Source organism: Platichthys flesus, chromosome 15, assembly GCF_949316205.1.
Source record: "Platichthys flesus chromosome 15, fPlaFle2.1, whole genome shotgun sequence".
NCBI classification, from domain to species: Eukaryota; Metazoa; Chordata; class Actinopteri; order Pleuronectiformes; family Pleuronectidae; genus Platichthys; species Platichthys flesus.
The window spans coordinates 19,789,536-19,817,482 of record NC_084959.1 but is presented as its reverse complement, the minus strand read 5'-3'; the positions used below and the strand labels follow the sequence as shown (position 1 = coordinate 19,817,482).

General features: G+C 42.3%; 2 protein-coding genes across 5 annotated transcripts; one reads left to right on the top strand and one right to left on the bottom strand.

Annotated features, from left to right (window-relative positions):
• Window positions 1-22: 22 nt before the first annotated feature.
• Window positions 23-27,704, bottom strand: pcp4a (Purkinje cell protein 4a). 4 transcript variants are annotated; one of them, XM_062406841.1, is made up of 5 exons: window positions 27,454-27,704; window positions 8,711-8,802; window positions 7,028-7,079; window positions 3,568-3,600; window positions 23-1,006 (listed from the first exon to the last, which is right to left on the bottom strand). In XM_062406841.1, the coding sequence occupies exons 2-5, from the start codon at window positions 8,789-8,791 to the stop codon at window positions 876-878; spliced, it is 297 nt and encodes a 98-aa protein (XP_062262825.1). In that variant the 5' UTR covers window positions 8,792-8,802; window positions 27,454-27,704; the 3' UTR covers window positions 23-875. The 4 variants fall into 4 exon arrangements, with proteins under 4 accessions (XP_062262825.1, XP_062262828.1, XP_062262826.1 ...); XM_062406844.1 differs by lacking the exon at window positions 8,711-8,802 and having other exon boundaries at window positions 27,454-27,698; XM_062406842.1 differs by lacking the exon at window positions 3,568-3,600 and having other exon boundaries at window positions 27,454-27,696.
• Window positions 10,215-18,934, top strand: LOC133969795 (rab5 GDP/GTP exchange factor-like). Its single transcript, XM_062406494.1, has 6 exons — window positions 10,215-11,231; window positions 11,692-11,787; window positions 11,944-12,182; window positions 17,802-17,927; window positions 18,600-18,795; window positions 18,884-18,934. The coding sequence occupies exons 1-6, from the start codon at window positions 10,236-10,238 to the stop codon at window positions 18,932-18,934; spliced, it is 1,704 nt and encodes a 567-aa protein (XP_062262478.1). The 5' UTR covers window positions 10,215-10,235.
• Window positions 27,705-27,947: the final 243 nt, after the last annotated feature.

Genomic DNA, 27,947 nt, shown 5'->3' with positions numbered 1-27,947 from the left:
CAAAGTGAAAAGAGAGAGTAAATCAACTTGCACTCCTTTACAACTCTTTATTAGAGAATCTGTATGTGTGTGTGGGTGTGTGTGTGTGTGCGTGTGTGCAAGCTTGCATGCATACGTGTGTGTGTGTGTGCTTGTACAGTATACAGTAACCGTGTGAGCCAATTGAACAATGATATTGATTAAATTACACTGGAACACAAACAAGGACAGAAACACAATAGGATTGAAACCACGAGCACAAACATCTAGAGTCACACACGCCGGTGACGTTTATGACGTCAGGGGAACCTGATGGAGAGGAGCTCACCCATGTCGCCGAATCAGAGACACATTTTAAAAGCATCAATCACACAGTGTGGAAACAAGAGGATTTTACCAGCCAGAGGGAAACTCTAGTGAAGCCCAACATATTTTGCTTATGATGTTTTACCAAGATGAAATCAGGAGCTGAGTTGAAGGGTCAATCACTGAAATGCACCTGGCTTTAAATTATCCCTGAATTCAGGAGAATAACTGACTGTTTATGACATTTCCGTTTGTTCTGTTTCCATGGTTATATTACACTGTGTGCCATAGGAAACACCGATATTCAGTGTGACCCAAGTAAAAAACTGGAAAATGATACAGAAATTATAGGAAAGATTTAAATACATACACCCAGAATTTGATCGTGTATCATTGTCTTATATAATAGTCATTTTAAGTTATAAATAATGCACAGACTTTCACAAAGATGCTGTTTACAACCCCCACCCCACCCCACCTTCAGAAGTCCCACCCACCACTCTCCCATCTCAGTTCATGACAGTGCAGTTTTGGTTGACATGCAAGACCAGGCCCTAAATCATGTGAGGACGCAGGAGACGGCGCTCGCTCTACGACGGCACATCCTGCTTCTTTTTCTGGAATTTCCTAAACTGCGACTGGATGGCGACGGCAGCCTTCTCCGTCTCGGGGTCCTTCATGTCGATGTCGAAGTCCTCCGGCACGTTGTTCTTCTTCTCATCTACAGAGAGGACAGGGACCGTGGTGAGAAAAGGTCACAACTGACGTGTCTCAATTGCACCTGTAGCGCTAATTAGTGCAGGCCAGGGCTGTTTCACATTCAAATATAGATTATTGTATGTCTCAGGCAAGAATATGGTTGTATGTATGTTAACATAGCCATAGAGAACCATATATTTATATTAATTCGATTTTATTTATTAACCAGAACCTTTGTTTAAAAGTGTGTTAAAACTGTTTTTCGCTGTTCAGAGATGAGTGCTGAAACGTTTGAAAGTGGAGAAACTCAAAAGTATATGTCATTCTCGGATTGATTAACCTACCAGTTTCCAACCCAGGAAATGTGTAGTGCATGCATTTTATCTACCTTCTTTGGGATAACATGAGGATTCATGTTTAGAGACGATTACATTAGAAGCCCTTGTCTTTCTGAAAGAAGACGTCATTTGCACCTCATCATTCATCCATCTGACTAGAAGCTCACTAGATGAAGGTTTTAGCATCTCATTCCCGGTTTAGGGTTGGACCAGCTCAAAGACTAGATTTACAAAACCAAGACAATCAGGAAATCGAGAGTGTACTTCACCTGGTTTCGTTATTGTGTCATATATGTAAAGCTGTAGAAGTGAACATGTTCATATTTACTTCATTTCGTGAACCCTCCTCCCTTCATTCTTCTCCTGATCTCAGACCCAAATATGAACTTCTACTTGCTTTAAGCCGTGCAAATATTAGCCTGCTGACATGCTAGATATGATGGAGAACACAATGACCAAACACCTGCTAAACAACCAAATCAATGTCAGCATTGGCACTGTGATTGCATTGCATCAGCATTGTTAGCATGCTAATGCTAGCATTTACCTCAAAACACCCCTGTGGATGTTTTTCCTTCTATAAAATACATTATCTTATCAAGATTTAAAAGTAATTAACAAAATACAAGGGAGTAAAACGAAACAGAACAAATCAAGACAAATAAAAGAAATATAATTAAAAGAAAATCTGTTAAAATCAGGCATTTAAAAAACACTTTCCCATAAATATGTTTTAAGCAATGTTTTAAGAACAGGGCCGGCAAGTCTAATCTTTTCAGGCAATGAATTCCAGAGCCGTGGGCCCTGAGGGCTGGTCACTAAACTGAGGAACTACACTAAGTGTTGGATGGAGGAGCGTAGATTCCAGCTTGGAGCATATGGAGTTAGTTGCTCTTTCATATCACTGAGGGCCAGACCGCGCTGAGCTTTAAATGAATCCTAAAATCAAATCTACGTTGTAATGGGAAATCCTGTTTGCACTGATAATATGACACCATACACATTACTTTTTGGTTTAATTACATATAACAATCAATTATGCGGATCTTCTATTTTCCTCCAAACGAATTTATTCTATTTCTTCTACATTTTTTATTCTTGTCAGAGAGGAGAGGCATAACCTGTTCAAACAGAGGCTAAATAAACTCTGGCCTATAATCCAACAATTATCTAACCAAACAAAAACTCAACAAATGATTGAAGTCATATTGTGCAAATAAACTAAAACGTCTTTGCAGGATTTACACAGTTTATTCAGTTGGATTATTAAAGAGGGAATTTGTTCAGGACAGTCGATCAAGAGAACTGCTCTCCACAGATGAGATGTCAGTGTTTAATTACACAAGACAAACTCCTCTAATCCTGCATTTATAGATAAACTGTCATCATCTTCATACACGCAGCAGATCAGTTGATATTGTCAGACCACTTTTATTAATCCTCACACTGTCCACTAATGAACAGAGTGGAACATTATAATTTACCGCAAAACCACAATGTGAGTGCTCAAGTGGCAAACTGGTGAGTACAAGACTGAAATCAGGTCAGTGTGGAACGGCTCAGACACGTGCGCTGTGAAACTGACACAAGTGGAAAGGTTGTGTTTTATTTTAAAAGATGTGGCTGAACTTCTTACTGTAGAAGAAGAATTTACAGGAAGACAAAATTGCAACGTGCCAGCTGCGTCCAAATTCAGAGGGGCTGTGTCCTTCGGAGGATGTGGTCCATGCAGCTCATGAAAGAGACAGTCTTCTTGGGCCAAGTGGACAATGCAACTGAACTGGGAAGGTCTGGTCTACAGGGGACTTCTGCGATCTGTGTCACCAGCTCGCCCCGCCCTCACTGCTATCTTCTAGCAACAGAGCTGCAGCTGTTTTTTTAACATGTTCCCTGTTAGCTGTTTGAAGTCTCGGACGTCTCGTGACTTGACAGCGGCATTCTTGGAGGGATCCACCCGTCGGAGCGCTTGTTTCTCTTGGAGGAAAGGACGCATTTGCCGGCCACGGGGAAATGGGACAGACTGGTCGCGCCACTGTGACACAATTGGTCTTCAAATGAAACCCAACAAAAGATACAGCCCCTGATTTGAGACACAGCTATTCACTCACTGCTACCAAAAGGTCAGTAGTTTATTCAAGCAGCAGTTTTCATGCAGTACAGTGCTCCGTGCATGGGGGGGGGCTGACCTGCCGTGCAAAGTGTGCGCTCCAGCAGAAACAGTGATTTTTCCAAGTGACCTACTTACGTTTAGATGGAACCTTTGGTTGACCTTGAGGTCCTTGGATGAAACACGTGACAGTGAAAACAAATTCATATTTCATGATTGCAGAAGCCACACAAACCTCTGTCTCTCCTATACACACACACTCACACACACACACACACACACTTTCTCAACACTCTAACCTGCCCCACAGGGTCGATACCCTTTACACCACAGAGCGACTTCATGGGCCAGGAACATCACAGGCTCAGTAATGTGCTGTGCTGCAGCGCGAATGAATCACAATCACATTGCCACAATGGATGATGGGATTATTTCCATAAGAGGTTTGTGAAAGGTCATGTTTAAATTGGTTCCTGCGAGATTTAAGGAAACCTGAGAGTATGTGGACAATGATTGATGAAGGCTGGAACAAACCACAAAGACACGACCTGTGAAGCCAATCAATGAACACTGAACCACAAGTGTGGCCCTAAGTGGGAACACTTTGATCCCTCATGGTGTGTGGTTGTGTTTTTTTTATACATGATGCTCTTCAGGTGATTCCTCTTGTTATAGCTCCCTCAACAGAGTTAGCCTGTGAGCTAGTTGACAGGCAGACGGCAGATAACTGCCTTTCAGACTTTCCTTATTTTATGTTTGTAAAAAAAATTCAGTCCACAAATTTCCCATTCCTTTAAAATCCATTAAACAGTTTTGACTGAAGATTTTTCATTTGTAACCTGGAACTTGTGTGCATTGATTTTGGATCATTTTGCTTGAACACAAAACAATGAGAAATGTTAAGAAATAAGAAGGATCAACTTTGTAACGTCACATTGATACTGAGTCAAGGAAAACACGGAAATTAAGCAGTATATGGATATAGCAATGAAATGAAAGGAAATATAATTTGTATAATTTAATATTTTTATTATAATCTTACAATTTATTCTATATAGATGATAATAATAATAATCTTGATTTATAGCACTTCTCTTAACAGTGCTCGACTAATACATGAATAGAGAGGTTTACAGAAATCTACTCAGAAGGTTAAAGACCCGGATAACCCTGTCTGTCTCTTCAAACAACTATCTTTACATAGTTCTCACAAAGACCAGAATCTAACATAAACATCAGATGTCTTACAACTGGTGATAGGGCTCAAAACAACAAGTGTGATTTATTTCTAAATCCTACCTTTAATTTGTTCTCTGACCTTCTCTTATCCTCCAGTTAATCCATTGCTCGTTTTCAATATATTTGAATTATAATCTTCAGGCTGTGATCCAAAGTGCCACTGTAGAATATAATCGCACAATAGATCTGGGCTGGATTCTACTGCAGCTGCCAAAGGGAAACTGATGAAGATTTACTGCTCTACAAACATCTCTAATTTTCTATATAATACATAATGTCAACTGGATTTGCCTGCAGTACCCAATAGTAATTGAGGGATAGTTTGTAGCTGTGTGTAAGATGTGTTATAATATTTTTAATGTGTGTGGTCACTTGTCCCACCCACTCTCTCTTATATCTAATGCCTATAATATTATAGTATATTGAGAAATTATACCGTATGTATTTTTTTATAAAAGAACATTTTCTATACTGTGAATTTATAAGACTGAGTTAAAGTTTAATAAAAAACTCAAAAGAACAGAAAGTGGAAGGAGATAGAAAGAAAAGAGGGCACATGTCAAATGAATGCAATTCACGCCTCGGTCAAATTCAATGAAGCTGCCTAAAATCCCCCCCGATCTCTGCCGGGTGTTTCCCTGCGGACCGAGCTGGAGCCGCACTGCACTTCATCATCCCAGAAGTCGGGACAGGAATCCATTTCGGCTCCTAACAGTATTATCAGCGGGCCCAGAGAGACAAGAGGTGACGCGTGGTCTCCAGGTGCACAGGAGCTGCTGCTTTATGTGCTGAATGGGTGTGTGGAACCATTTAACAGTGAACAGGCTCCTATTAACCTGCTGCAGCCACTGTGTGAGGAGGAGATTACTCTGACTCCTCTGTGTGCTGTATCGCACGCTGCCATGAAACCTAATTTTTAAAGGCGCAAACTGCCTTAAAGGATTTAAGGCATCTAAAAAAATACAGAAACCCATAACACGTCATGGCGAATGTTTATTTATGATACATATATCAGCTTTTCTCCAAGCCTAGTCAGCATCTGTTCATTATGTGACGCAGGGAGGAGAATGTCAAAGTGACTCTCGAGCGTCTCCCCTGAGCTGAGGCTGTGAAAACAAAGCAGTTCACTGGTCTGAGGTCCATTAGAAACAGCCCTTTGTTCCTGTTTCTTCTCAAGAGGACAGATCTGCACTTAACACCATTTATGAATTTCAAAGGGTCCTGCCAAGTACAGCGGGTCCAATTTTACAGTTTCTAACTCTAGGGATTTGAGTTACATTATTTTGCCAAAAATACCATGGCCTCGTTTCAAAGTGGGTCTTCCTGTAAATTGCTACCATGGTGGAGGAAACCATAACCACTGAGGTGTGTTGGTCCTCATACGAGAACAGGAGAGAGGCGTGTTCAAATCTATTCTTCTGTCAGATTTTCTCAATGATTGTGTGATCTTTAATACACTGATATTTTACTCAGTGTGTGATTAAGAGATAATAGACAGCGTTGTGATTCCCAATGCTCTTACATCTCTGCTCTTTAGCTTAAAGAGAATAACATCGAGAATCAAACACCAGGTCACCTTTCTCACCTGTCCAATGTGTGTGTGTGTGTGTCATTTGGTGTGAGCCAATGGCTGTGATTTATGTGTTGATTGAAACACATTGGAGTTTTTTTTTTTTATCGACACTGTGGTCCCTCCTCTCCTGCTGTGTTGCTCTGTGTAAAGGTACGTGGTGCCTGTGACACTGAACCATATGGATATTGAAGGACCTCTCGCCTCATCAGCTGAGGGGTGTAAGATATATAAAATAATCTGAACTTTTACACTTTTGCTGTGACTGGTTGGCAGCAAAAATGCAGTGATTTAGGGGCTTTTGAATGCAGGAGTTTTATTTTTAAATTGGGCTTTTGCAAATTTGATTTGAGTAAAAATTGTACTTCTTCCACCAATGCCTTAAATAAATTATTAAATGTATAATCAGAAAGACTATAGGACTAGTTCATGTTGTACAATATAAATGATGTATTCAAAGTTTTTGTTGCATTCACTATTGGGGTTCGGGCGGTTTTCATTCTCTTGAGTTAGTGCTGTTGCATTGGCAAACAAGAGTTAAAACAAATATCTGGAGATTTATAAAAATGTTGGTTAAAGCAGCACATTAAGAATATTGTAATAATATATATTTCTATGTATATGCCTAAGCATGCCTAAGTTTCTCTGGCAAGATACTGAACCCCTAAAAGGCCCCTCATAAATGTTGAGTTACTAAAAATGTAAGTCGCTTTGGACAAAACCGTCAGCTAAATGACATGTAATGTAATGTAATGTAATGGGTGAGTTCAGACTGGTGCTCAAAAATACCTTGGCCAGCAGATGGTTTGCTGCTTCCAGTTGTTGCTCCAGATGCTTGTCTCTGCAAAGACAACAGAGAAAAACATCATCATCATTTGTTTCTGAATATGAAACAACAACATCATATGTGTGTGATGAGTGAGAAAATAAAAAATGTCATCCTGTTAGAATGGGTTTTCATTTATTCCACAAAATGCACATTTACAGTGGAGATCACGAAACAAGTTTGAACACACAGTCTGGCTTGTTCTCCCAACAGGAAAAGCATGATGGGAAGTCATGCTCAAGCTGAACTACAGTCCGTCTCGGTGAACATGTTGGATGACAGCCTCTGCTCTGTGTGAGGGCAGACAGGATGAGCTGTGGTGATCTATAATCCATGTTTCTGCAGCGGAGGCACGCTCGCTCTGCTCTAACAGCTCCCAACTGTTCTCCCCTGACAGACTGGTGCTGCTCTGCAACATTACAAGAAGCACTCAGCTCCTGAAATAAGACGGCTGCTCCACACCAGCGCGCGCACAGGAGCAGACCTGTCTGCATCAGTGGCATCACTCACGTCCTCAGCGTGTTTTCCCAAACAAGGTCATTTTAAATCACGTCGCGCTTTCGTGCATAAAAAAAAAAAAATTTCTTAACTTAACATTCTGCTCCTGCAAAAATCAATGTGTTCCTAGTACGAGAGCATCACTCATACAGCTGAGCCATGTGGGTGTGATTTGATTTAGAGCACATTGTATTTCACAGCAGAGGCCATCCTTACATCCCGGCCCTCAGCCTGAATTATTAATCCCGTGTGTTCATGAATTTCAAATGCCAAAGCAGTGTTGACGTGTTTGAGTCAAGTGCGAGCGAAGCGACTCAAGACACTCGACCTCCTCCTCCTCCGGTCCCATGTGTCGTCATGAGAGAAAGCCAGAGGAAGTGAAAGTTGCTCTGCAGTGTGGCCGCCATCTGCTTTTCTGTTTACACGCGCAAATCGAAGTGAGCGAACACCACTGGGATTCCCAGCAGCCTCTCGACAGTGCCAGACATCGCACCTCCACCCACCAGAGCATGTGTGAGCATTCAGTGGCAGCCAGCACCCACGAACAATAACGTGTGAGCGATTGTCTCGGGGCAGCTGGAAGACGCAATGCAATTTTGAGAAAAATTGAGGAATCAAGACAAACGCACATAGTTGATATTAAAAAGCTGCTGCAGGGCAGAACTTTCTGGTGTCTGCTCCTTTTGTTTGACTCCATTTTCTTTCTTTTCATCTTCACTCCATTCTCTACTGTCCTATCATTTTTGTCTCTCCTCTTAAAGCCTTTAGCTTTGCCTGGCACTCATGCACCTTAAGAAGATGGATCATGGCTTTAGACCCAACAACAGATATGATCCTAACTAATCCCAAGTTCAAAGATGTACACTTCCTCCAGCTAAAAAGATCTCCCTGATCACACCTCCTCTTGGTGCTATTTGTGTCTGTGTGAGTGGCTGTGTTGTGATAAAGGTATCCTAAGTATGAGTATTTTTGTATCTGACTGTGACAGAAAAAAGTCACAAGCCAGGAACTTTATTATGTAACTATTAGCTTAACTATTCTTATCCAGAATTAATGCACAATCATGTAAAGAAGATAGTATGAATATTTTAAATGTGCGCTCATAAATCATAATGTGCTGTGAGGCACTGGTAGAGGTCAAAGCTCACCGGACAACAGCTGGCAGAGGTTTCACTGTGTTGGATGCCCCTCTTCCACTGGTCAAAAACCTCACCAGCACCCACTAACATCTGGCTTTTGTCTGCAATGGAAATGATTTTCATCATTCACTCCAGGTTCAAATTACTGTGCAGCTTACTCCGATCAGCAGTGAACTTGACACTATAATTTTGCAAGACAGCAAGGTAAGAGAGTGCCTCAGTTTTTGGTGCATTCTTGAAATCAAACAGGTCTCACTAGTGTAAAAAAAGGCAAACTCCTCACCTGGTGATGGGAAACGAGTCAATCCACCTTTTTGAATGCCTTCTCTATCCGGGCAGTGCCCAAGGTCAGGTTATAGATAAAGGACCAATCAGCAGTACTTTGTAGTGAGTACGTTTAAGGACTGTCTCACATAATTCAGATGCCCAGATGGGGAGGCACCAATCTCTGACTCTTTTTCCTATTATCAGTGACAAGACATTAGGACACAACGTTATTTAGGAAGGCATACTTTAGGCTTAATCGTCCAATAGGATGCGCACACCTACTTAGAGAGTGACAGCAAATTATAGACTTTCATGAATGTGGTGTTGGAATAGGTGATGCAAGTAGAGGGAGATAAAGGAAGATTTAGTGGGAGACATCTTCAGGCTTGGGGGTGACATTTGCTCATGTTGGCGATGGTATATTGACGCCAGCTGCTGCCTGAGTTCTCGTTTTACCAGCTTCCAGAAAACTTCCATCGCAAGCTGGAGCTATGTGCTGCATTGAGAAATGTCTTTTTGTAAGATTGTATTGCAATATGCATTGTATGTATTCCCTGCCCTGCAAACCACACAATTATAACAGTGTCCACAGGTAAAACTTCCTGTTGTGAGTCGGAATTTTGAAGCGTTGTTTTGGAGTTATGATCTCAGAAAACGTTTTTGTCCTCTAAAATAGGTGGGATGGTGTGGCCAAGGGGGTAAAGCGGGCGTTCTCCAACATACAGGTTGCCTGTTCAAACCCCACTCTTCCCCATCTGCATGCCGAAGTGTCCTTGGCAAGATACTGAACCCCTAAGTGGCCCCACATAAATGTTGAGTGTACTAAAAAATTAAGTCGCTTTGGACAAAAGACATGTAAATGACATGTAATGTAATGTGTATTCCTTTGAAGTTGGAAGTCATTAGTGATTTCCTTCCTTTGAAGCTTTCTATCAAAAGAAATAAAGCTTGTCCATCATAACAATAATAATCCCTATGACTGCATTGCCTTGAAGATGTTAAATGAGTTGGTATCTTATAAGGATTGTACTACTTTCAAGTTGTCATTGAGGTTGAGGTTTTGTCATCTAACAATATCCGCATTACTGTAAAGGTGTGCCATTTTACAAAAACTGCATTACATTGAAGTATTGTCTTATAAACACCCACCAATAGCAGACAGGAGCTGGCACTGTGACAATAACACTCATTGTCCCTAATCATGTATAAGTCAAAATCTACTTTTTATGACCTCTTCATTCAAAAGCTCGTTGATTTATTCAAGCCCATGAAGTCTGGCAGGAAGATCTTCAAACACTGCAAGGCTTTCACTGAGAGCATGGTGGCTAAGCGGTACATGGGTGCTGATGAGATGTCAGAGTGTGTGCAAGACTTCTACCAGCACTTGTCAGAGCACCTTGAGACTCAGCTCAACTGTTCGTCAGATCATGCACAGGACGTTATGGATGATGTAGAGAAGTACGTGATGACTCGTCTCTACAGTTCTGTGTTCTCTTCTGAAACCACAAATGATGAGAAAAAGGATCTGGCCATTCAGAAGAGAATAAAAGATTTGCAATGGGTCACTCCTGAGATGCTGGGCTCTCCACTAGAGGAGGAGAGCCTTGAGGTTTCGGATCACGTACTCAAAGCCATCATAGATTTAACTGAAATGGATTTGAAGCAAGTGCCCAAAGACAAACTGCGGTGCATAACTAGCTGCAGCAAGCACGTCTTTAATGCCATCAAAGCCGAGACGAAAAAGACTGTGTCTGCGGACGACTTCCTCCCGACGCTCATCTACCTCGTGCTAAAAACAAACCCTCCACGACTCATATCCAACATCCAATACATCATCCGCTTCGGCAACTCCATGAACCTCATGTCCGGAGAGGATGGATACTACTTCACTACACTATGCTGTGTGCTGAACTTCATTGAGAACCTGAATGCTCAGTCTCTGAACCTGAGTTCTGAGCAGTTTGAGCGCTACATGTCAGGCCAGGCGCCCCCCCACTGGCCAAAGACCAACGGAGCTTCCTCTTCAGGCAGCGCAGCTCTCAGTCAGGTCAACACACGGCTAGTCCAGCTCAAGGAGCTTGAGGAAAGGCAGGGATGTGTCATGGAGATCGCTGGCCAAATGAAGGGCGACCTTATCGACTTCACAGATGAACTGGAGATGCAAGACCTCATTTCAACCACAGTGATCGGGTCTGCATCACACTCATCAATTGACTCTGATATCATTGAGAATGAGCTCCTGCCTCAGCCACTGCAGCCGTGGGTGCTTGGTTGACGTGTAGCTTTACGCCCCCTCCCCCTGTTCCTAGACATTTGTCTATGTAACACCGATTATACATTGAGCCAAATACTAATGCTCCTATTGTAAATAATCCAATTAAAGTTGAAGGATTTGATCAAATCTTTCTTCTTGGAGATACTTGGGGCTTAAAATGCCCTAATTGCTGTTTCACAGTGACCTTCAAGGGGTGAGCTGGAAACACAAGATAACCCAAAAACAAAACTAAACAAACTGTGTTAACGATCTAAATTTGCAGATTACTGGAAGATATTGTTTCTTGTCTGCAGCCTGCACAGACTCAGTATAGATGATGAGGCACAGGCGTCTTTCAGTGTGTGAGATCAGGTTAAAGAACTGAATTCCTCTCTGTGTGTGGCTGTCCACTTTTCATTAACCTGCACACCTGTCAGCTGTGACCTTGACATCTCTCTCTCATTGTAAGGAAACACAGACAGATGCTGGCGAGGGACAACATGCTGTGGAGTCTGCTATCATGATGATTAACATGGGCAGAGGAGCTAGTGCCACTGGTGCTTTGGTGAGATATGATTAGAAAGTCAGATAGAATAATAAGGCAAAGAGGAAGAAAGTTTAAAGCATTTTTCTAAATCTCAGAATGCTTTACAAAGGAAGCATAACAACACCACTGGTAGTTTTAATTCACAACTGCCCCATAAATGAATGGGCGTCACAGTATCCCCCCCTCAAGGACCGGATCCCAGACGGTCCAAAACGTGAACCGAGTTGGGAGGGAGGAGGGGGGAACCGGAGGAGGGACTCCGGGACGTGCCCAGGTTCTCGGACCGACGGCTCCGTGGCCGCCTCGGAACCTGGCACAATGTCTCAGGTGGACGGCCCAGAGGCCGGACAGGAACGAAGCACGGGGGCTCCTCAGGAGGGCGGCCCGGAGGCCGGTCAGGGTACTCTGCAGAAGTAAGTTTGCTTCTGCAGAGTGAGGCTTGGGGTCCTCCCAGAGCCAGGCAGGTTCCCTCGAAAGGGTTTGAGCGTCCCCACTCCAGCTCCGACATCAAATAATCAAAATAATAAACTCTTTCCATAGTTTGGTTGGGTCGTTCTGTTACGGTTTGAGGGAGGAGAGGGAACCAGGATGCAGAGGTTGCAAACAAAAGGTATTTAATATAAAAAAGGCTTTAAACAAGACAAAAACAAAACAGGAACACTAACACAAGTAACACTGGCGACAAAGCGCATGGAAAACCAGGAACGAGGAAGCAGTAGAAGCTAGTCGAGACAGCAGGAGCAGACAAACCATATCTCACGACGTGTGGAGAAACAACTAACGACCCGACACCAGACAAAGGGAAACAGAGGCTTAAATACACAGAAGGAAGGCAGGGGCAATTACACACAGGTGAAACACATGAGGATTGGAGTTGACAATCAAAGACAGGAAGTGAGACACCCAGAAGCTGGAAGACGACACAGTGAAAGTGAGGCTACAAATTAAAACAGGAAATAGAAAACACAACGAGACAGAAAACCATAAACATAAATGACTGAGCGTCACAAGAGGACTCTTTCTAATCTACATTTGGGAGCAGCCAACTGGGATCTTGTACTTTTAATCTAGGCTTTGGAAGAGCTGGTAGGAACCTGCTGAGCTCACACGCAGTAAAAAAGAAATGTGATGTAATGACATTCCAGAAATATCCACGAACCACCTGTGTCTGACAATCTGCTATATTTCCCGAGGTGAACTCTTAAAACTTGGGATTGTATTGGGTGGAGTCATGGCTCATATGGCTCATTTTGTTTAGGTCAGTTAAAAGACTGATGTTGTTCAGAGGCAGTTCAGGTACACAAAGCAGCATAATGTTATACAACAGTGTTCCGACTTTGTTCTCAGTCTCAGGACGAATTAGCCTCAGGGGGCAACAGACAATATTTAGGGTCTTCCAGTGTCAGCAGTGGATATCGGAGCCAAGATTCAACCGTCCGTTCACATACCCATGCAAATGTGTGTGAATGGCTGAATGGTAAAACTGTACTGTAAAGCACTTTGAGTGGTGATCAAGATTAGAACAATGGAATATAAATACAAACCATATTCTGTTTACCTGGGGACAACCAATGCCTGATCAAACATGATTGGTCAAAATAGAATTGCAGATGCACAATTTGTTTGGAGGGATAAGTGCAAAACTATACGTACAGGTATGGTTATCAGAAGCCTATTGTTTACAATGCAATTATCAGATTGTGAATGCTGAACTCCATGACTTTCTCAGTAATTGAATGGGTATTAATGAGGAGGTAATTTAGTGTTGTCAGTTAGTTCGTACACATATTGACCATCTCACATTTCCCCCGTCTAAGACCAATGGGTGTCACTGCAGACAATCACTCCCAACATAGGGCGGAGATCCTCCCCAAAATGATTAACCTCTTGTCATCTGAAGTCCCCACAGTGTATACTTGTTTTCTGAAAATTCCTTTCCTCTCTATACCAGCTTTTCCTGTGAGGTTTCAAATTAAAATCCTGCTTTTGTGATATTACCATCTTCATATTAACAGTATACGATTCTCTCCAGCATCAAAGCCACAGTATATATGACAACTAAAGAGCTGAACATGCTTGGTGAAACTATTCTGAATAAAACAAGACATTCAAAGAGAAAAAGCTTCTTTCAGACACAGCCAAGGTCTGCGGCGGCAGCAATTATAGGGAGGGCAGTCTCCGCTCCTGTGAATTGGAACGTCTCTTAGGGGTTTATAATGATACAACTTTTCCAGCTTCGCCACTGCAGCTCGCCATGTGACCATGGCAACAACAGAAACCAGTGAGGGAAACAAGAAGCTGATTTTAGTCTATCTGAGTTCTCTGAAGAACGAAAAACTGAAAATACACATCAGTGAAGAAAAAACGTTTTTTCAGCAACATCAGCTCAAGCATCAGTCTGATTATTTGGTATGGGGCCATGAACAGCAAACGGACGTTGCCATTTATAGATGATGTCATATCAGTGATTTTTACTTATATTAAAAAACATTCTTCTGTGTTTAACAGTGTGTCAGTGGTGATGTTGCCAGTTGCCAGGCAGCCGTCATTGGCAGAAACCACTCGCTGTCTGAAATCATCTTAAGAGTCTATACAGCAGCAGCTCATCTTAGTTACATATGTTAGCAAATATCTATCCATCTATCGGTCCATCTATCGATCGATCCATCCATCTATCCATCCATCCATCCCTCCATCCATCCATCCATCCATCCATCCATCCATCAATCATCCATCTTTCTAATATAGTCTTTATTTGCAGAAGCTTAATAACTGCAGGTCACTTTTACAGTTTCAGAAAGATAACTGCAACCATCATCACCACAAGTGAAGCAAACAGCCCATTCTAAACAGGCAGGTTGAGAAAAGGCAATACACTAGTTGGATGATTAAAAATCTGAATTAATCATGACGAGTAAATGAAAAGTCAAGGAGTCAAAATCGGTATCACATTTCAACTAATGGTGCCATGACACAAAAGGTCAGGGAATCTTAAGGCCTTAAATTTAAGTAAAAGTCTTCGACCTGAATCAGAATCATTCTCATTCATCCTCTGCATCAAATATTTGCTGAGATATTTATATTCTTGCTGCTGGTATTATATGTTTAAACGTATATGTCAGTCGTGACAACAGCCTTAATACTGCTTTATCATGCTTTGAATTTTTCCCTTCTCCTGAGCCGAGCTCACTGAGTAGATCGCTTTACTATCTGCATTTACTCTAACAGTGATTATACTCGTTAATTTACTCCAGGCTGATGCACAAACACACAAACGTGGACAGACACTCCCTCAGTCCTGCCAAACAGGACAGCTCCTCATTGGGAAGCTGAGAGGAGATCACAAGTCTCCAACGCCTTCAGTGCCAACATCATGGCGAGCTAAAGTGAACCAGCACAGTGTTGCTGGCAGGTGTTTGAATGTGTTGTGCGCAGCTTGTGCAGAGTTGCCATGTTGTCACTCTCCCAGAGTGGGAGCCGGCTTCTACCACCATATGCTGAAGACAGAGGGAGCTCTACAAATGGATAGCAATGCTAATAATTATATCACTAATGATGACGTCCTTCTGTACAAGTGTGTGTGCCACATGGTTCTGTGTGCTATGGTTGACAATGTACAAATCATAGGATGAGTATTTTTGTTCTGGATCAGAATCCACTGATTTTAGTCTCGCCAGTGTACCATACTCATGCGGTGGACTAGTGGCAGAAACTTGGACAGAAAAGGTCTCTGGTTCGTCTCTGGTTTGACTCCACAGAGAAAAAACAAAAAGAAGAACCTGGATTGATCTGTCCAAAAATCCAAGAGGATTCTCCCTACCCTGTATACTGCCCCTGAGCAAGGCACCTTACTCCCCCAACATCTGCTCCCCGGGCACCGTACATGGAGCCTTACTGCTCTGTGTGTCCTGCACTAGATGGGTAAAAAGCAGAGGTTAAAATGCATTAGTGTGCCTGTGCATGTCTGTGCATGTGTTTGGGATAAATAAATGTATCCTAATCTTATATATATATATAAATATATATATATATATATACTAACTGTCACATACAGCCATTTGTCCAAAATATCATTATCACTCCCTAAATTCCATGTGACATGACCCTGATTCAGAACACACTTACAATTGACACAACCTTTATCATTATCCAGATTCAAAGGTAATAATCTAACAGAAAAAAAGTAATTATTTCTTAAAATGCTGTTTAATTGTTTTTGATGCATTTAATCTTCTGTCCTGAAAGTGATTTCACTCAAAACCCTGCGCTCACATTCAAACAAACACTGGTTGTGTTTCAATTTCCAGCGCTCCAGCTTCAGCTCTTCTCCTCACGCTCAAACTGCTTCTTTGGGAACGTAAGATGTCTAATCTCAGATTTCTCCTCTGCTCTCAGAATTTCATCTGCACTTGGATATCTTTGTGCAAAAAGTCCCCAACAAATACTCTTACCAACATAATGCCAGGCGTAATGTTGATAACTGTCCCGTCGAGAGCCGACATTTCACGCGGCATGAAGCGGGCAGAGCGCGAGGGGAAGAGCTCAAGCTGGAACATTGGAAATCTAAGCACAAGCAGGATATATTTAACGGAGGGTTCGGTTTTTAGTGAGAGCATTAGAAAACTTCAACGTGAAGTTTATAAATCCTGCTCGTGAAATCAAAGACCAGCCTCTAGAATAAAAATAAAGAAAAAAAACATACAATGCGATCTCCAGTGATGTGTTGCATGTTGAAATAGACAAAACCTTTTTGGAGTGAATATTTATTTTTAATATACGTGTCCATCTCATTAGATCTGTAAGTTTCCCTTTTCTGATACAATCAGAGCTGTCAGTGATACTTGGAGTGCTACTGGTGCAGAGTGTATCCATACAAATACATTATATACAGCTGTCATTGTTTATACAAAGGCTCTTTTAGGCAGAATGAGTTTTGCTATAAAGTATTTGACTATAAAGGGTCAATTCTAGTTTAAAGAACACAATTTATTCAATGTAGATGATTACAAACTAGTGAAAATATCAGTAGGATTATTATTTTATATTAAATATCTGCCAATAGGTCCCGCTCAGCTAAATATTACACACTGAACCTATCAAATCTGTGTGATGCTCTAACCTGAGTTGATAAAACATAACACTGCTATGATAGTGTTCGGTGTGGAACCCAGTGTGTGGTGGGCTATTTCTGGTGCTTATGGCAGCTCAGGCACCACAGAGAGGCTCCATGCTGCACTCGGGATCTATTAACAATTTAACGAGGAGACAGCAAAACTAGGTCAGAGACAGCTCATCCCAGCACCATTACAATTCCTCAGCAGCTTCCTCACCACCAGACTGGAAACAGGGATGACAGCGTGGAAGAGTGACACCGCTGAGGGATGATCGACTGAACGAGCAGCGTTCTGCAGCGCTGCAGGCAGTCAACGCCGTCCACACTGAACATTGTAATTAAAACAACTCTCTGTTTCTTATAAAGCCAATTGGCTTATTTAAAAGCAGGTTTATAGCTTGTCAATATAAACTAGAGCTTGAGTTTCTTGACTGGTGTAATGTTCTAGAGACGAAGTGCAGGTACAACCAAGTTTAAACGGAAGTTTTTTTCAATAAGAGATAAAACCCTCTCATTTATCTGAGCTAGTGCAGTGCCTGTTTGGAACGGGCTGTTCTCTTGGCCTGAGTTAAATGCTCCAGAGTTATTTCAGAATTATACCTTGTCATTAGAGTGCTGGAGCTTTTTCTAAACAGTCTATGGTGTAAAGTTAAGTTAAAAAACTTTGTGTTTGTCCCACCTGGTTTACCTGCAATGATTTTATAGTCAAAGTTTTTCATAAGATTGAGCAAAATTTGCTTTTTTGGGGTGTATATCACATGTGCAACTTATTTAGTTAATAATTATTTACTGAACGAGGTCTGTTAAGCAATCGACAAAATAAAAGATGTCTAATTCAGCTCAATATAAAGTGTCACAGCTCTCTTTTAATCCTCGGTTCCCCTTTTCCCTTTCCCTTGTTTTTGTCTCCCTTCCGCAGGTGTGTGCCGCCTCCCTCCGATGACTCTGTAGAGGCGTGGCCAGGGACAGCTCACCACCTCACCTGCAGCTCATTCGCTGATCATCGGCAGGATATCCACTCTGGTCGTTCTCCCAGTCATCGCCAGTTCGTCCAAGTCACTATAGTGGGGGTCTCTCGTTCTCGGCCGCCCTGTTTTGTGTAATCAAATCATAATTCTCACGTGTAGCCAAATCTTGTGCTTACTGTGCTTCTCCTTGTTCCCCCAGAACCCCACCCTCCGGTCCTCCTGCTTTCCCTCCTCGCTGGCGACACCACAGAGAAATATCCTTCGCGCTCGATCATCTAAACCGCATCCACGATCAAGCTTTATTGGATTAATAAACACCCTTAACTTTCCATACTGCCTCATGCTCTATGTTCTGTCTCTGCGCTGGGGTTTAAAGACACTTTAAACGCAACAGAACGAAATGGCCAGCTATGAGTCAGACACACTCCGCCTTGCCATCACGGTGCAGGGAAACACTGTTGGGACAACATGACCACACCCTTAAAGGATTTGGGAACTCTGTGAACTGAGTCGGAGCCAAGTTAACACAACTCTGAGATTCACGTTTCAATTTATCCATCCATCATGTTGAGACGAAGAAGGTTTGCGACCACTGCAGTCGCCTATAAATCATGCAGTCAAGTTCCGCATTCTGGTCCTTTAGAGCGGCTGGGATGCAATTGCTTGACAGAGTGTAAGGATAAATTAGCGGCCAAAGATGATACAGGACCCCTAGATTCTGCATCTTATTCTTATTCCTTATTTTTTAGACCCGGTTCACTGGAGCCGAACATCAACAGAGACCCAGAAAGAGGCTCTGGCTGCACTGCGGTCGCCCCGGCTACACCCTCGTCCTGTGCTCTAATCGGCCGAAAGATAAGGCTCATCAGGCAGAGGAGGCACCCTGTTGAGCCAGACACAATCCTCAACCAGCAGAGCCCATCCCAAACTCTGCTACACGCCAAGGTAATAACTAATTCTCTCTCTTACCCTGAAGGCCCTGGTTGATTCAGGCGCCATTGAAAACTTCATGGACTCAAGTCTTGTATCACAGAGCAACATCCCTCTCGCCCCACTTCCTGAACCCATAGAGGAGTATGCCTGAGATGGTAGACACCTGGCTAAGATCATCCACTGCTTTCCTCCATGACTTAACCTGAAAAGGAATTCATGGAACAATACATCATCCATGAAGCGCTGGTTGGAGGACCCATTGACCATCGTCAACCCTGGTAAGAGCAGAATTCTTTTTTGTATCACCATTAAAACAACAAAATCCACTCCCCGAGTGATTCAGGTTTTGGACCCCTTCACGAAGCTTTCATCTTCACCAAATTAGACCTCCACAACGCTTATCACCTGGTCCGGGTTAAAGAGGGAAATGAGTGGAAAACAGCACTCAACATCCTCCCTTGGAAACTATGCGTAACCAGTGATGCCGTTCGGCCTCACCTATTCCCCTGCCGTTTGACAGAATCCCACATACACTCCAGGACAGAGGGTATGGCTGTCCTACCGCAACCTTCCACTCAGGGTTAAGTGACACAAGTTGGCCCCCTGATTTGTGGGCCCCTTTATGATAAAGAAGGTCATGCACCCAGTCACTGTTCGCCTCAAGCTCCCTTCCGTCCTCAAAATACACCCCACCTTTCACATATCCCTCATCAATCCTGTCTCCACCAGTCCTCTGCCTCGTGTTCTGTGTTCTGTCTCTGCGCTGGGGTTTAAAGACGTCCTTTAAATGCAATAAAATGAATGTTATTATTTTCCTTTGAAGACAACTTGCTAATGAGGAAAGAATGTTGCTGCCATGACGGAGATCAGCACTTGCAGCACCCCTGAATGTCTGTCAGTCCATAATAATGATTTTTAAAGTGATATGGTGGGACAGATATCATTGGCCTCAGGCTACCAGTTGAAGACCACTGCTGTTGTTTCCACAAGGATATCGCAGAGGACATTATGTATCCAGATTGCACCAAATCCAGCACTGCACCTCCCTGGAACACTAAGAATTCACATGCCAAGTATGAAGACAATGAGATGAATGGTTTGCAAGATATATGTTCGACGTTTGAGGAATTACTACGTAGAAGGAGCAGGTCAGACGAACCAACAGCAGCGCAAACTGTCGGACGCTTTGTTGCACCAAATTTGTCCAGGCCAATCCTTTGCCACAACAAAACATATCATCTGGCGGTGGTGCAATCACATGCATGAAGTGTCATCCCTCTGGTAAATTGCTGTCTATTAGGAACATGACAAAAGATAAAGCTGCTATCGTAACTTTCTGAAGTAAAACTAGTTGAAAGACCACAATTCAACTTCAAAAAGTGTCGTCAGTGCATCTCTACTTTCTCCAGCAGAGTATCAGCTGTCAGCGAGCATATTGTACCACCTCACTGGCAACTAGCTCTGTGTGTCTGATGATTAATTAGTTCAAGTGAAGACTTTGAGTTTAGCTTCTTTCCATTGTTCTGCATTTCTAAGACCCTCTTTAGTTTCCAGCTCATTAGCTGTCCACAGCAAAGAGAAAAACACTTCTGTCACATGCTACTTCTGCCAAAAATAAAAGAAACAATGACAACAAACTCAGATTAATTACTTGCTCTTCGGGAACATATTTTGAGAGCTTAAGCCATACTTTAGAAGTAATACCAAGAATAATATTAATAAAGTAAAGTTAGAGGATGGTTGGTTTTGTGATCCTATCTCCAAGGGTGCCTTTCATATATGTAAAACACAGCAGGTGATTCTCTGGGTCACAATCATTCACAACAAAAACGTTCAGGTGAGGGCTGGTGAGGCAGGCAGGACTTTCAGAGGCAGGACGTAGGAAGTGTTTATTCTGCCCCAGAGATCACATGTCTTTGTTTAAAGCACGACTTATCACCAGACACTCCCGAATCTCTTTTTGTCTTTCAAAATTGTCATTGACTTTTACTCTTATGGCTCCTGAAGATATTTGTATTTACTTTATCATCAGCAGGCAAACTTACTTCCCCTGAATCCTCCAGAGAATAAGAGTTATTATTGAGGGGTTGGCAGGAAAAACATTTTGCGTTCACACACACAGCCCCTTTGGATAATTTCAGGTTCAGTGTATGTCCAAAAGCTGGTTGCAGACAAAGGATGTCTCCCTGCAGAAAGGGACAGCGGACCAAAACACTTATGGAATCACAATGAACCTGAGAGCTCTGGTATCCAGAAGCACTGTTTCAGAAAAGAGATGTGTTGTTGTTGGGGTCGTTCCATTCATCCTCATGCTGGAGGTGCAAGTCTATGAGATATAACAAATCAAAACCATCTGCATGTATAGATACCACTAAGTGAGATTTGATGTTGTTTTGTCATTGGCACTATTGTTCTTTTGGCAATTTGAGCAATGCGCCCCTTTAAACCTCATCAGACTGTTCCATATACACCCGGTGGCAAATTCTTGGCTGTTGAACAGCATCATTACAGAATGAGGTTGGTACATTTTGTCGTCCAGCTGGAGTCTTTCAACTAAAACTAATGGCATAGCAGCATGGAGTTAGCAGAGTACATTAGCATGCATTAGGCAGAGTATGGGCCACAGCAGCAGAATACATTAACTGTAAAGTCCTCTCTCTTTCTAAAAGCAACTGTAAACACATCGCTGAAGGGATAATTAAAAGGGGGAATAAGCAACATTTTTACGGCTATGTTAACTGCCTGCAGAACTTGAGCTCAGGCTCCATCCTGTTCTTCAGGTTCAAAAAGACACCAACCACAGAGAGTGTTCCAATCACAGATTGAAGAGAGCGCTTTCCCTGACTGACTGAGTGGTGTGGTGCACAATTTCAGGGACAAAAACAAAAACTTAATTGTGTCTCAAGCTAAATAAATATATGAATAATTGATGAGGAGATATTTTTAGTCACATCCTCAGCGTCTTGTGTTGCTACTGCTTTAAATATCTGTCTCGCCTGTGACTTCATTGTTTGTGTCAGTTCCAGGCGACCACAGCAGTTGGAGACAGGTGAGGTGGTGGGGTAAATCCCGAGGCTGTGACTGCAAGGTAGTACTGTCGATTTAAAAAATCCTATTTTGGGATGAATTGTTCTAATCCTCAAGGTCAACCAGAGAGAAAAGAAAAGGTGAATGGTGCACAAGGGGACGATGTTATCTAAGCTAAATTAACATTGCATTCTGGAAACAGGTGGTGGTCTCAAGTGTTTAATGTCAACAGCTTTCTGTCTGCGGGATTACACGTATATGCAATTCCTCAGAAATGATGTACAGGAGCCTTGGGGGTGAGGTTCTTGGCAGTTTTATCGTAATCTGCTCTATTTTCTCCTGCGTCGACCATTCACATCCCCACTCTTCTATCACTGGTGTTTGTCATTTTCCCTCTGCAAAAACCAGGATTACCCCCTGGAGGCCGGGTTATGGCGAGTGAAGGCTCCACCAAAGCCTGTTGTCAATTTAGATGGATTACAGATTATTTCAGTGTAATCTCTGCTCATTGTTCAAAGTGGGATTAAGGTCAGTCAACATGCCTCATGACAAATAACAGCGAGTCGCAGATTAAAATGTGTTTATATTTCAGGACAAGAGGTAGGAGAAAAATCATACTTCATATTAAATCAACACATTTCAAATTGTCCTGGAAGGTTTTCCTCCAAATTTGCAAGCTTTTTGTTTCTAATCACCACTTTAGTTCAGTCTCAATCACTTTATCAGTTGGAAGTCAGCAAAATTGACTTTTAAAGAAAATCCTTCTCCAACCACTTTTCTCCCATGTCAGCTCGCAGCTCCTTTTTACATCGATCAGCAACTTTTAAAACTCTTATCTCATTAATTTGATGAAAAGGGCTCTGTTCCACTTTGGATGATGAAACAAATGGCTTTGCCAAGTAGCCACCACTCTCACTGTAATTAAAATACGAGGTAGGTGAACACAGCCAGAGACCACTTATATGTTGATGCATTGATTGAAGGACAGGTTGTCTATGACATCTCCTTTAATACTGCTTATGGCAGTCTTTTAATAATTACACTCTCGAACAGATTTTAAACAGATGAGTGAGGAATGGACATTTAATTATTCAAACCTCCCCCCACACCCCCCAAAAAATACAGAAGCCAATCAATACATCACCATAAAAACCACTGCAATGAAGATTTGTAGATCTAGCTGTTCGACCTGAATATGATCCTGATTTCAGTTAAAGTAGCCTGAATCAGCATTATGCTCTACTAGGAATGCTTGAGTAGGTGTACTACCAAGGAAATGTTTGTGTACTATGAACTGGATGAACCGGTGAACTGCTTGATCAAATATGCAGTGTCGGTGCACTTAGGAAAGAGAGATCAATATGACTATGCAGCAGGTTGCCGGACGCGTGATCACGGATCAATAGCAACGTGACTGAGGACAGCTGTGTGTTCCAAACTTTGTGTATAAAAGCCAGCTTGTCATCAGAGACGTTTGTCAGACTCTTGAGCCTGCCGTGGCTGTAAGAGCTCTGTCCCTATTTGGCCAAATGGGAACACTGTAACTTTGTTTGTGTTCTATATGCCTTGAAACTCGGTTGAGCGTTGATTTGATCATTCAGTGTAATTGTTTATTTCCTCACCAGGGGATTAAATGCTTATTCCCACCACAACCAACATCCCGAAGGCCAGTGGAATACTGCAAACTCTAATGTAAAATCAGCACTTTAAGTACAATGTGCTAAACCTGCAGAACTACAGCGATCCTACAAGTAATTCATATTTCCACTCATTTCCTAAGTGTTGAATGCATCCGATTTTGGCAGCTTTCATTAATACTCCTCAGTTACACAGATGGAAAGACAAAGTGAATGACAAAATCTCTGCCGAATGTGAGAAAATTAAGAGATCAGTTTTTGACAACTTGGTTTCTTATATTTGGATTTGTGGACATCTTCCTGTTGTTTTTAGATTTCCATCACAGTCGACTGACTCTCCTCATGTAATACAGTAGTTGTGCACACGGAACTACAAGGTAACACTGAGAGCAATACCTCCTCCAAGGCTAATGTCCTATCTCACCACGTCAAAGCAGTGTTTCCAGTAAATACCTTGACTATGGAGGCCCACCACATCCTAATTTGTCTTTAACTCTTTACACTTTTTTCAAAGTATCATAAGAGAACTTTGTGTTTGGTTGCCGCATTATCTAGCTGTGTGCAGCGCTGTTTGCCATGTGCTCGCCCACATGCCGACTCTAGCATCCGCAGTTGTCACCGCAGCTACAGCTGAAGTCGTGTCTGTACATGAAGGGGAGTGAAATGCAGTTATCTCTATCAAATGAGAACTTGTCTTTCACTCCTCAGTCTGTTTACTTATAAAACACAGGTTATTTAAGTTTTATTGTAGTCTGTCCAGTAGTTTTTATTGCTGCAAACCTTGATGGAGGTCATTATTAGTGACATTTTCACCCCCTTACCTCCAAACAGGTAGGGGGTTGAACAAATCTGGTTAAACAGTTGACTTGTTTAAAGTCTGTGTGATGGTCTGAAGATGTTGCCGTGCTCTTGAATCTCAGAGGGCGATACAATAGCTATGGTCTATGGTCAGACCAACGAACATTAGACCCAAGCAGTGATAATTCACAATTATACTGTTACATATTTTCTGTTACTCTCTAAACTCTTCCAAACAAGATTGATTTAACCTGACCTAACACTTGCTATTGGAGCTCTGCGTTCATAGCCACCGATCTCTTGAATTAGTCAGCAGATGGACTTTAAAAAACATGCAGTCTAAATACAGAGTCTAAAAGCCCTGCCAGTGGCTCCCACAGGCTGCACTGCTGCTGCTGCTGCTCACACTCCATGTGACCAAAGTGATCTGAGCACAACTGACCGACTGTGACATATTCGCCGCCCAGTGGAGCAAAGAAGCTGATTAAAGTTTAAATTCTAAATTTAATTCAGAAATCATGCATTTCGTCTGAGTTTGTTCAGGCAGATATGATTCTTGTTTTGACCACAAGCATTATTTAACTTGACCAAGCCCCTTTCCTCCACTTGCCTCCTTTCAGAATACTCGGTAATCTGTAACTTCTACATGTGACACTGAATCCATTGGACAGTTTTACTAGAACATAGAGAGACAGTAAAGAGATGATGCATAACAAACAACAGCCCCATGATTAGTACCTTTACCCCCCCCCCCCCCCCCCCCCGATCCAACCAGGTCCTATGTAGGTGCATCTCCTGGTGAGAAACTAACTGGTAATTGGGTACGGGGGAAAAAATAACCCTTTTACTGAAAACCACTGCAATGGAACTGACATATCTTGGCAGCTGCACACAGTTGGCTGCAGTCTCTCCACTGATTGCCATCTAATTAAAGTTTTGTTGAACAACCTAAGGCTCAAAATCGAGGGAGGACTAAGTCTCCAGATCATCATGTGAGACAAACAACATATCATCATAGCAGCCACTAATCAGGGGGGGGCGACACACGACTCTTTACCTCAGCTGGATAGAAAAATATGCCTTTTTTAACATGTAAAAGCCCCAAAAATATCAAAAGAACACAATGACTCAAACACACGCCTTCATTACATCCATGACTACTGGATTACACAATTTGGATTGATTCGAAGCAGCACAAGAAGGTGTCACTGAACTTTAAGGTTGTACAGATGCAGTATCTAAAATCAGAGAGATCTAAATAGGAATGAGCAGATTTGAGCAATCATTTCAGATGATTCAAAACATGAAGGATAATTACTGACATACTGGTAGTGTTATTTCTAAGTGTATGATTGGCCGGGTAGTGCAGCCTGAAACCGCTGCATTGTTCATTACTATGGAGACAAGCAACCCATGTAAGCTACTTTCACAGCAGGAGCCTCCAACTGCCTGACGTTTATGGATCCTACCAGAGATGACTCAGTGGCAGGTCTTACCAGTTATGGCCCAATTTCTTCACATTAATCAAAGCACAGGATAATTAATTATATTGATTTTCAAAACGCTCCCAATCCATGCAACTAGAACGTTGGCTAATTTGTGGGATTTTATTTTAAATAATGTTAGTAAATCATGGGAGGGCTATATCTGTCCGTCAAGCAGTCTGGATTTAGTGGATAGCTGTTAGTGCAGTTACAATTATATACTGCCTGCACATTACCTGTGATGATATTATCAATATTTAAGTGTCCCTAGAGAATTAAGACTGTATTTTCATATGATGAAAACCCTAAGATGGGGTTTTACAGCAGGAAATGAAATATAATTAAGCAGGATTTCTCTCTTTGGCGTTGAAAAATGCACTGGAGTGCCAAAATCCCGATGAGCACCCGGGGCACCATTAAAACACCATGTGGATCTGAACAGTCAATGAAAAGCAGTGGAGTAGATTGAACCTGTTCTTGATTTGTTTTTATTATTATTATTAAATTATTCATTCAGAGCAGCCACAGGTTCATGAATCCATCGCTGACCTGAGATGCAATTTTATTTCCGGGGTTTTTCTCTGTGAAATTTTTTATTTATAAGACTCCAGCTCCACTGGAGAGGGTAGAGAAGAAGATCAGCTACGACTGTGCCGTGTGACACTGAACAAAAAGACAGTCTGCAATAAAAGATTCATAATGACCGACGAGGCAGAGGGGGTTCACAGCAGTTTAGATGTTGAGGCAGCTCTGGTCAGGGAACAAAATCTCATTCTCCAATGATTAATATTGATTTTAATCTGGAACATCGTCTGCAACTATATTTTAAGTTCCAGGAGTGGACCCAATGCTTAGCTGTGTGGAGCTGGACACGATCCACCACAGGCAGCGTGACATGTAGAACAGGACACAAAAAAAGCGGGATTATACAGTATATTAGTCAGCTCACTTCCTCTGGGTGAACAAACTCATGATAAGGTCCTAGTGGAGCCTGTGCTCCCTCGTGTTATTTTTCTGGTTTAGCAGCAAGCCTTGAATAATTCAGTGACTATGTGCTCTTTGCCAGTGCCTTGTCTTTGAGGGAAGATTCTTGCAGGGTCTTTTCTATCTCCACTCTGGTCGTCCACATACAAGTTGTAACGGCTCAGACTCATATGATACACAGCACAAAACTGCCTCTGCTTCATCCCACAGAAATTCATTCTGGAATTAAAACATACTTACCAACAGAGATGTATTTAAGTCTCATGGACCCACTTACATCCTCATTGTCATTTGCCATTGGAAGTTTGGGAGATTTGTCACTTATGGTCTGTTACACCCTCTCTTACAAATACCACAGTCCTTAGTGTGTCAGCAGACCACAGAAGGTTTGAGTTATGGTCCAGTAGCCATATCCAGGAAAATTATGAAAATCCACTGTGTGTATCAGACTTATTCTATGGGCTAACTCCTGACACACGGTGGTTAGGGGAAACGTAGAAATGCTTGTATCCAGAGAGGATTTCTATGTAATCTCCTCATCTTAACATCCACCCACAGCCCATTTTTGGTCAGACATTGTTGCATTTCACACCCGAGCTTTAATTCTGTGCGTGTTTGGACAAAGTGCCAAACGCTTAAGAGCGCATTAACCTGATATTATACCTGTGCGTCACCACATGTCTTCTTCTGTTCCTGTCCTGTGAACTTTTTGTACATTCAATCATCCATCAGGCACCTACCTCACTCATGGCTGCGCTGCGCGTGTCTTCGTGTGGGTCCGATGATGTGTGGTGCGCTCTGCTCCGGCTGAAGGCACAGTCCTCTCCAAGACGCTGCGCTCGCACACGCGAAGGCAGCTTTTATAGCGCGCACAGCCTCCGTAGAAACCAATAGGATCAGGCTCTGCTCGCCTCCAGCTCGGCGCCGAACACCAGCCTCCTTTGTCCACTCAGTTGCCTCGTGTCTGGTTTGCAGCCACTTTCTGTTCAGCGTGAGATATAACGGGATGATAAAGATGTGAGCAAGATCATCAAATACACCCCCTGTTGGATAAATTCATCCGACAACAATGTGAATCATACAGTGTACAGCCTGCGCAAAGGTTATTAGAGTATCACCACAGCTAGTGGCTTCATCATTTGGAGAGAAATCCTCATTTGACTAATGTGTACTTTCAATTTTAATGTATTGTAATTAAGGGTTAAGGGCAGAGGATGTCGCACCTTGTTTAGCC

Bases quoted from the DNA above. Each gene is read 5' to 3' on its own strand.
- pcp4a (XM_062406841.1), bottom strand. From the start codon at position 8,791: ATGTTAGTGGGTGCTGGTGAGGTTTTTGACCAGTGGAAGAGGGGCATC. The intron at 3,601-7,027 runs GTATTTTTGAGC...GTTTCATCCAAG, and splicing joins CAAACCATCTGCTGGCCAAG to GACCTCAAGGTCAACCAAAG. The intron at 1,007-3,567 runs GTAAGTAGGTCA...TCCTCTCTGTAG, and splicing joins ACCAAAGGTTCCATCTAAAC to ATGAGAAGAAGAACAACGTG.
- LOC133969795 (XM_062406494.1), top strand. From the start codon at position 10,236: ATGAAGTCTGGCAGGAAGATCTTCAAACACTGCAAGGCTTTCACTGAG. The intron at 17,928-18,599 runs GTTCGTCCAAGT...CTTATTTTTTAG, and splicing joins CGTTCTCCCAGTCATCGCCA to ACCCGGTTCACTGGAGCCGA. The intron at 18,796-18,883 runs GTAATAACTAAT...CTTGTATCACAG, and splicing joins AAACTCTGCTACACGCCAAG to AGCAACATCCCTCTCGCCCC.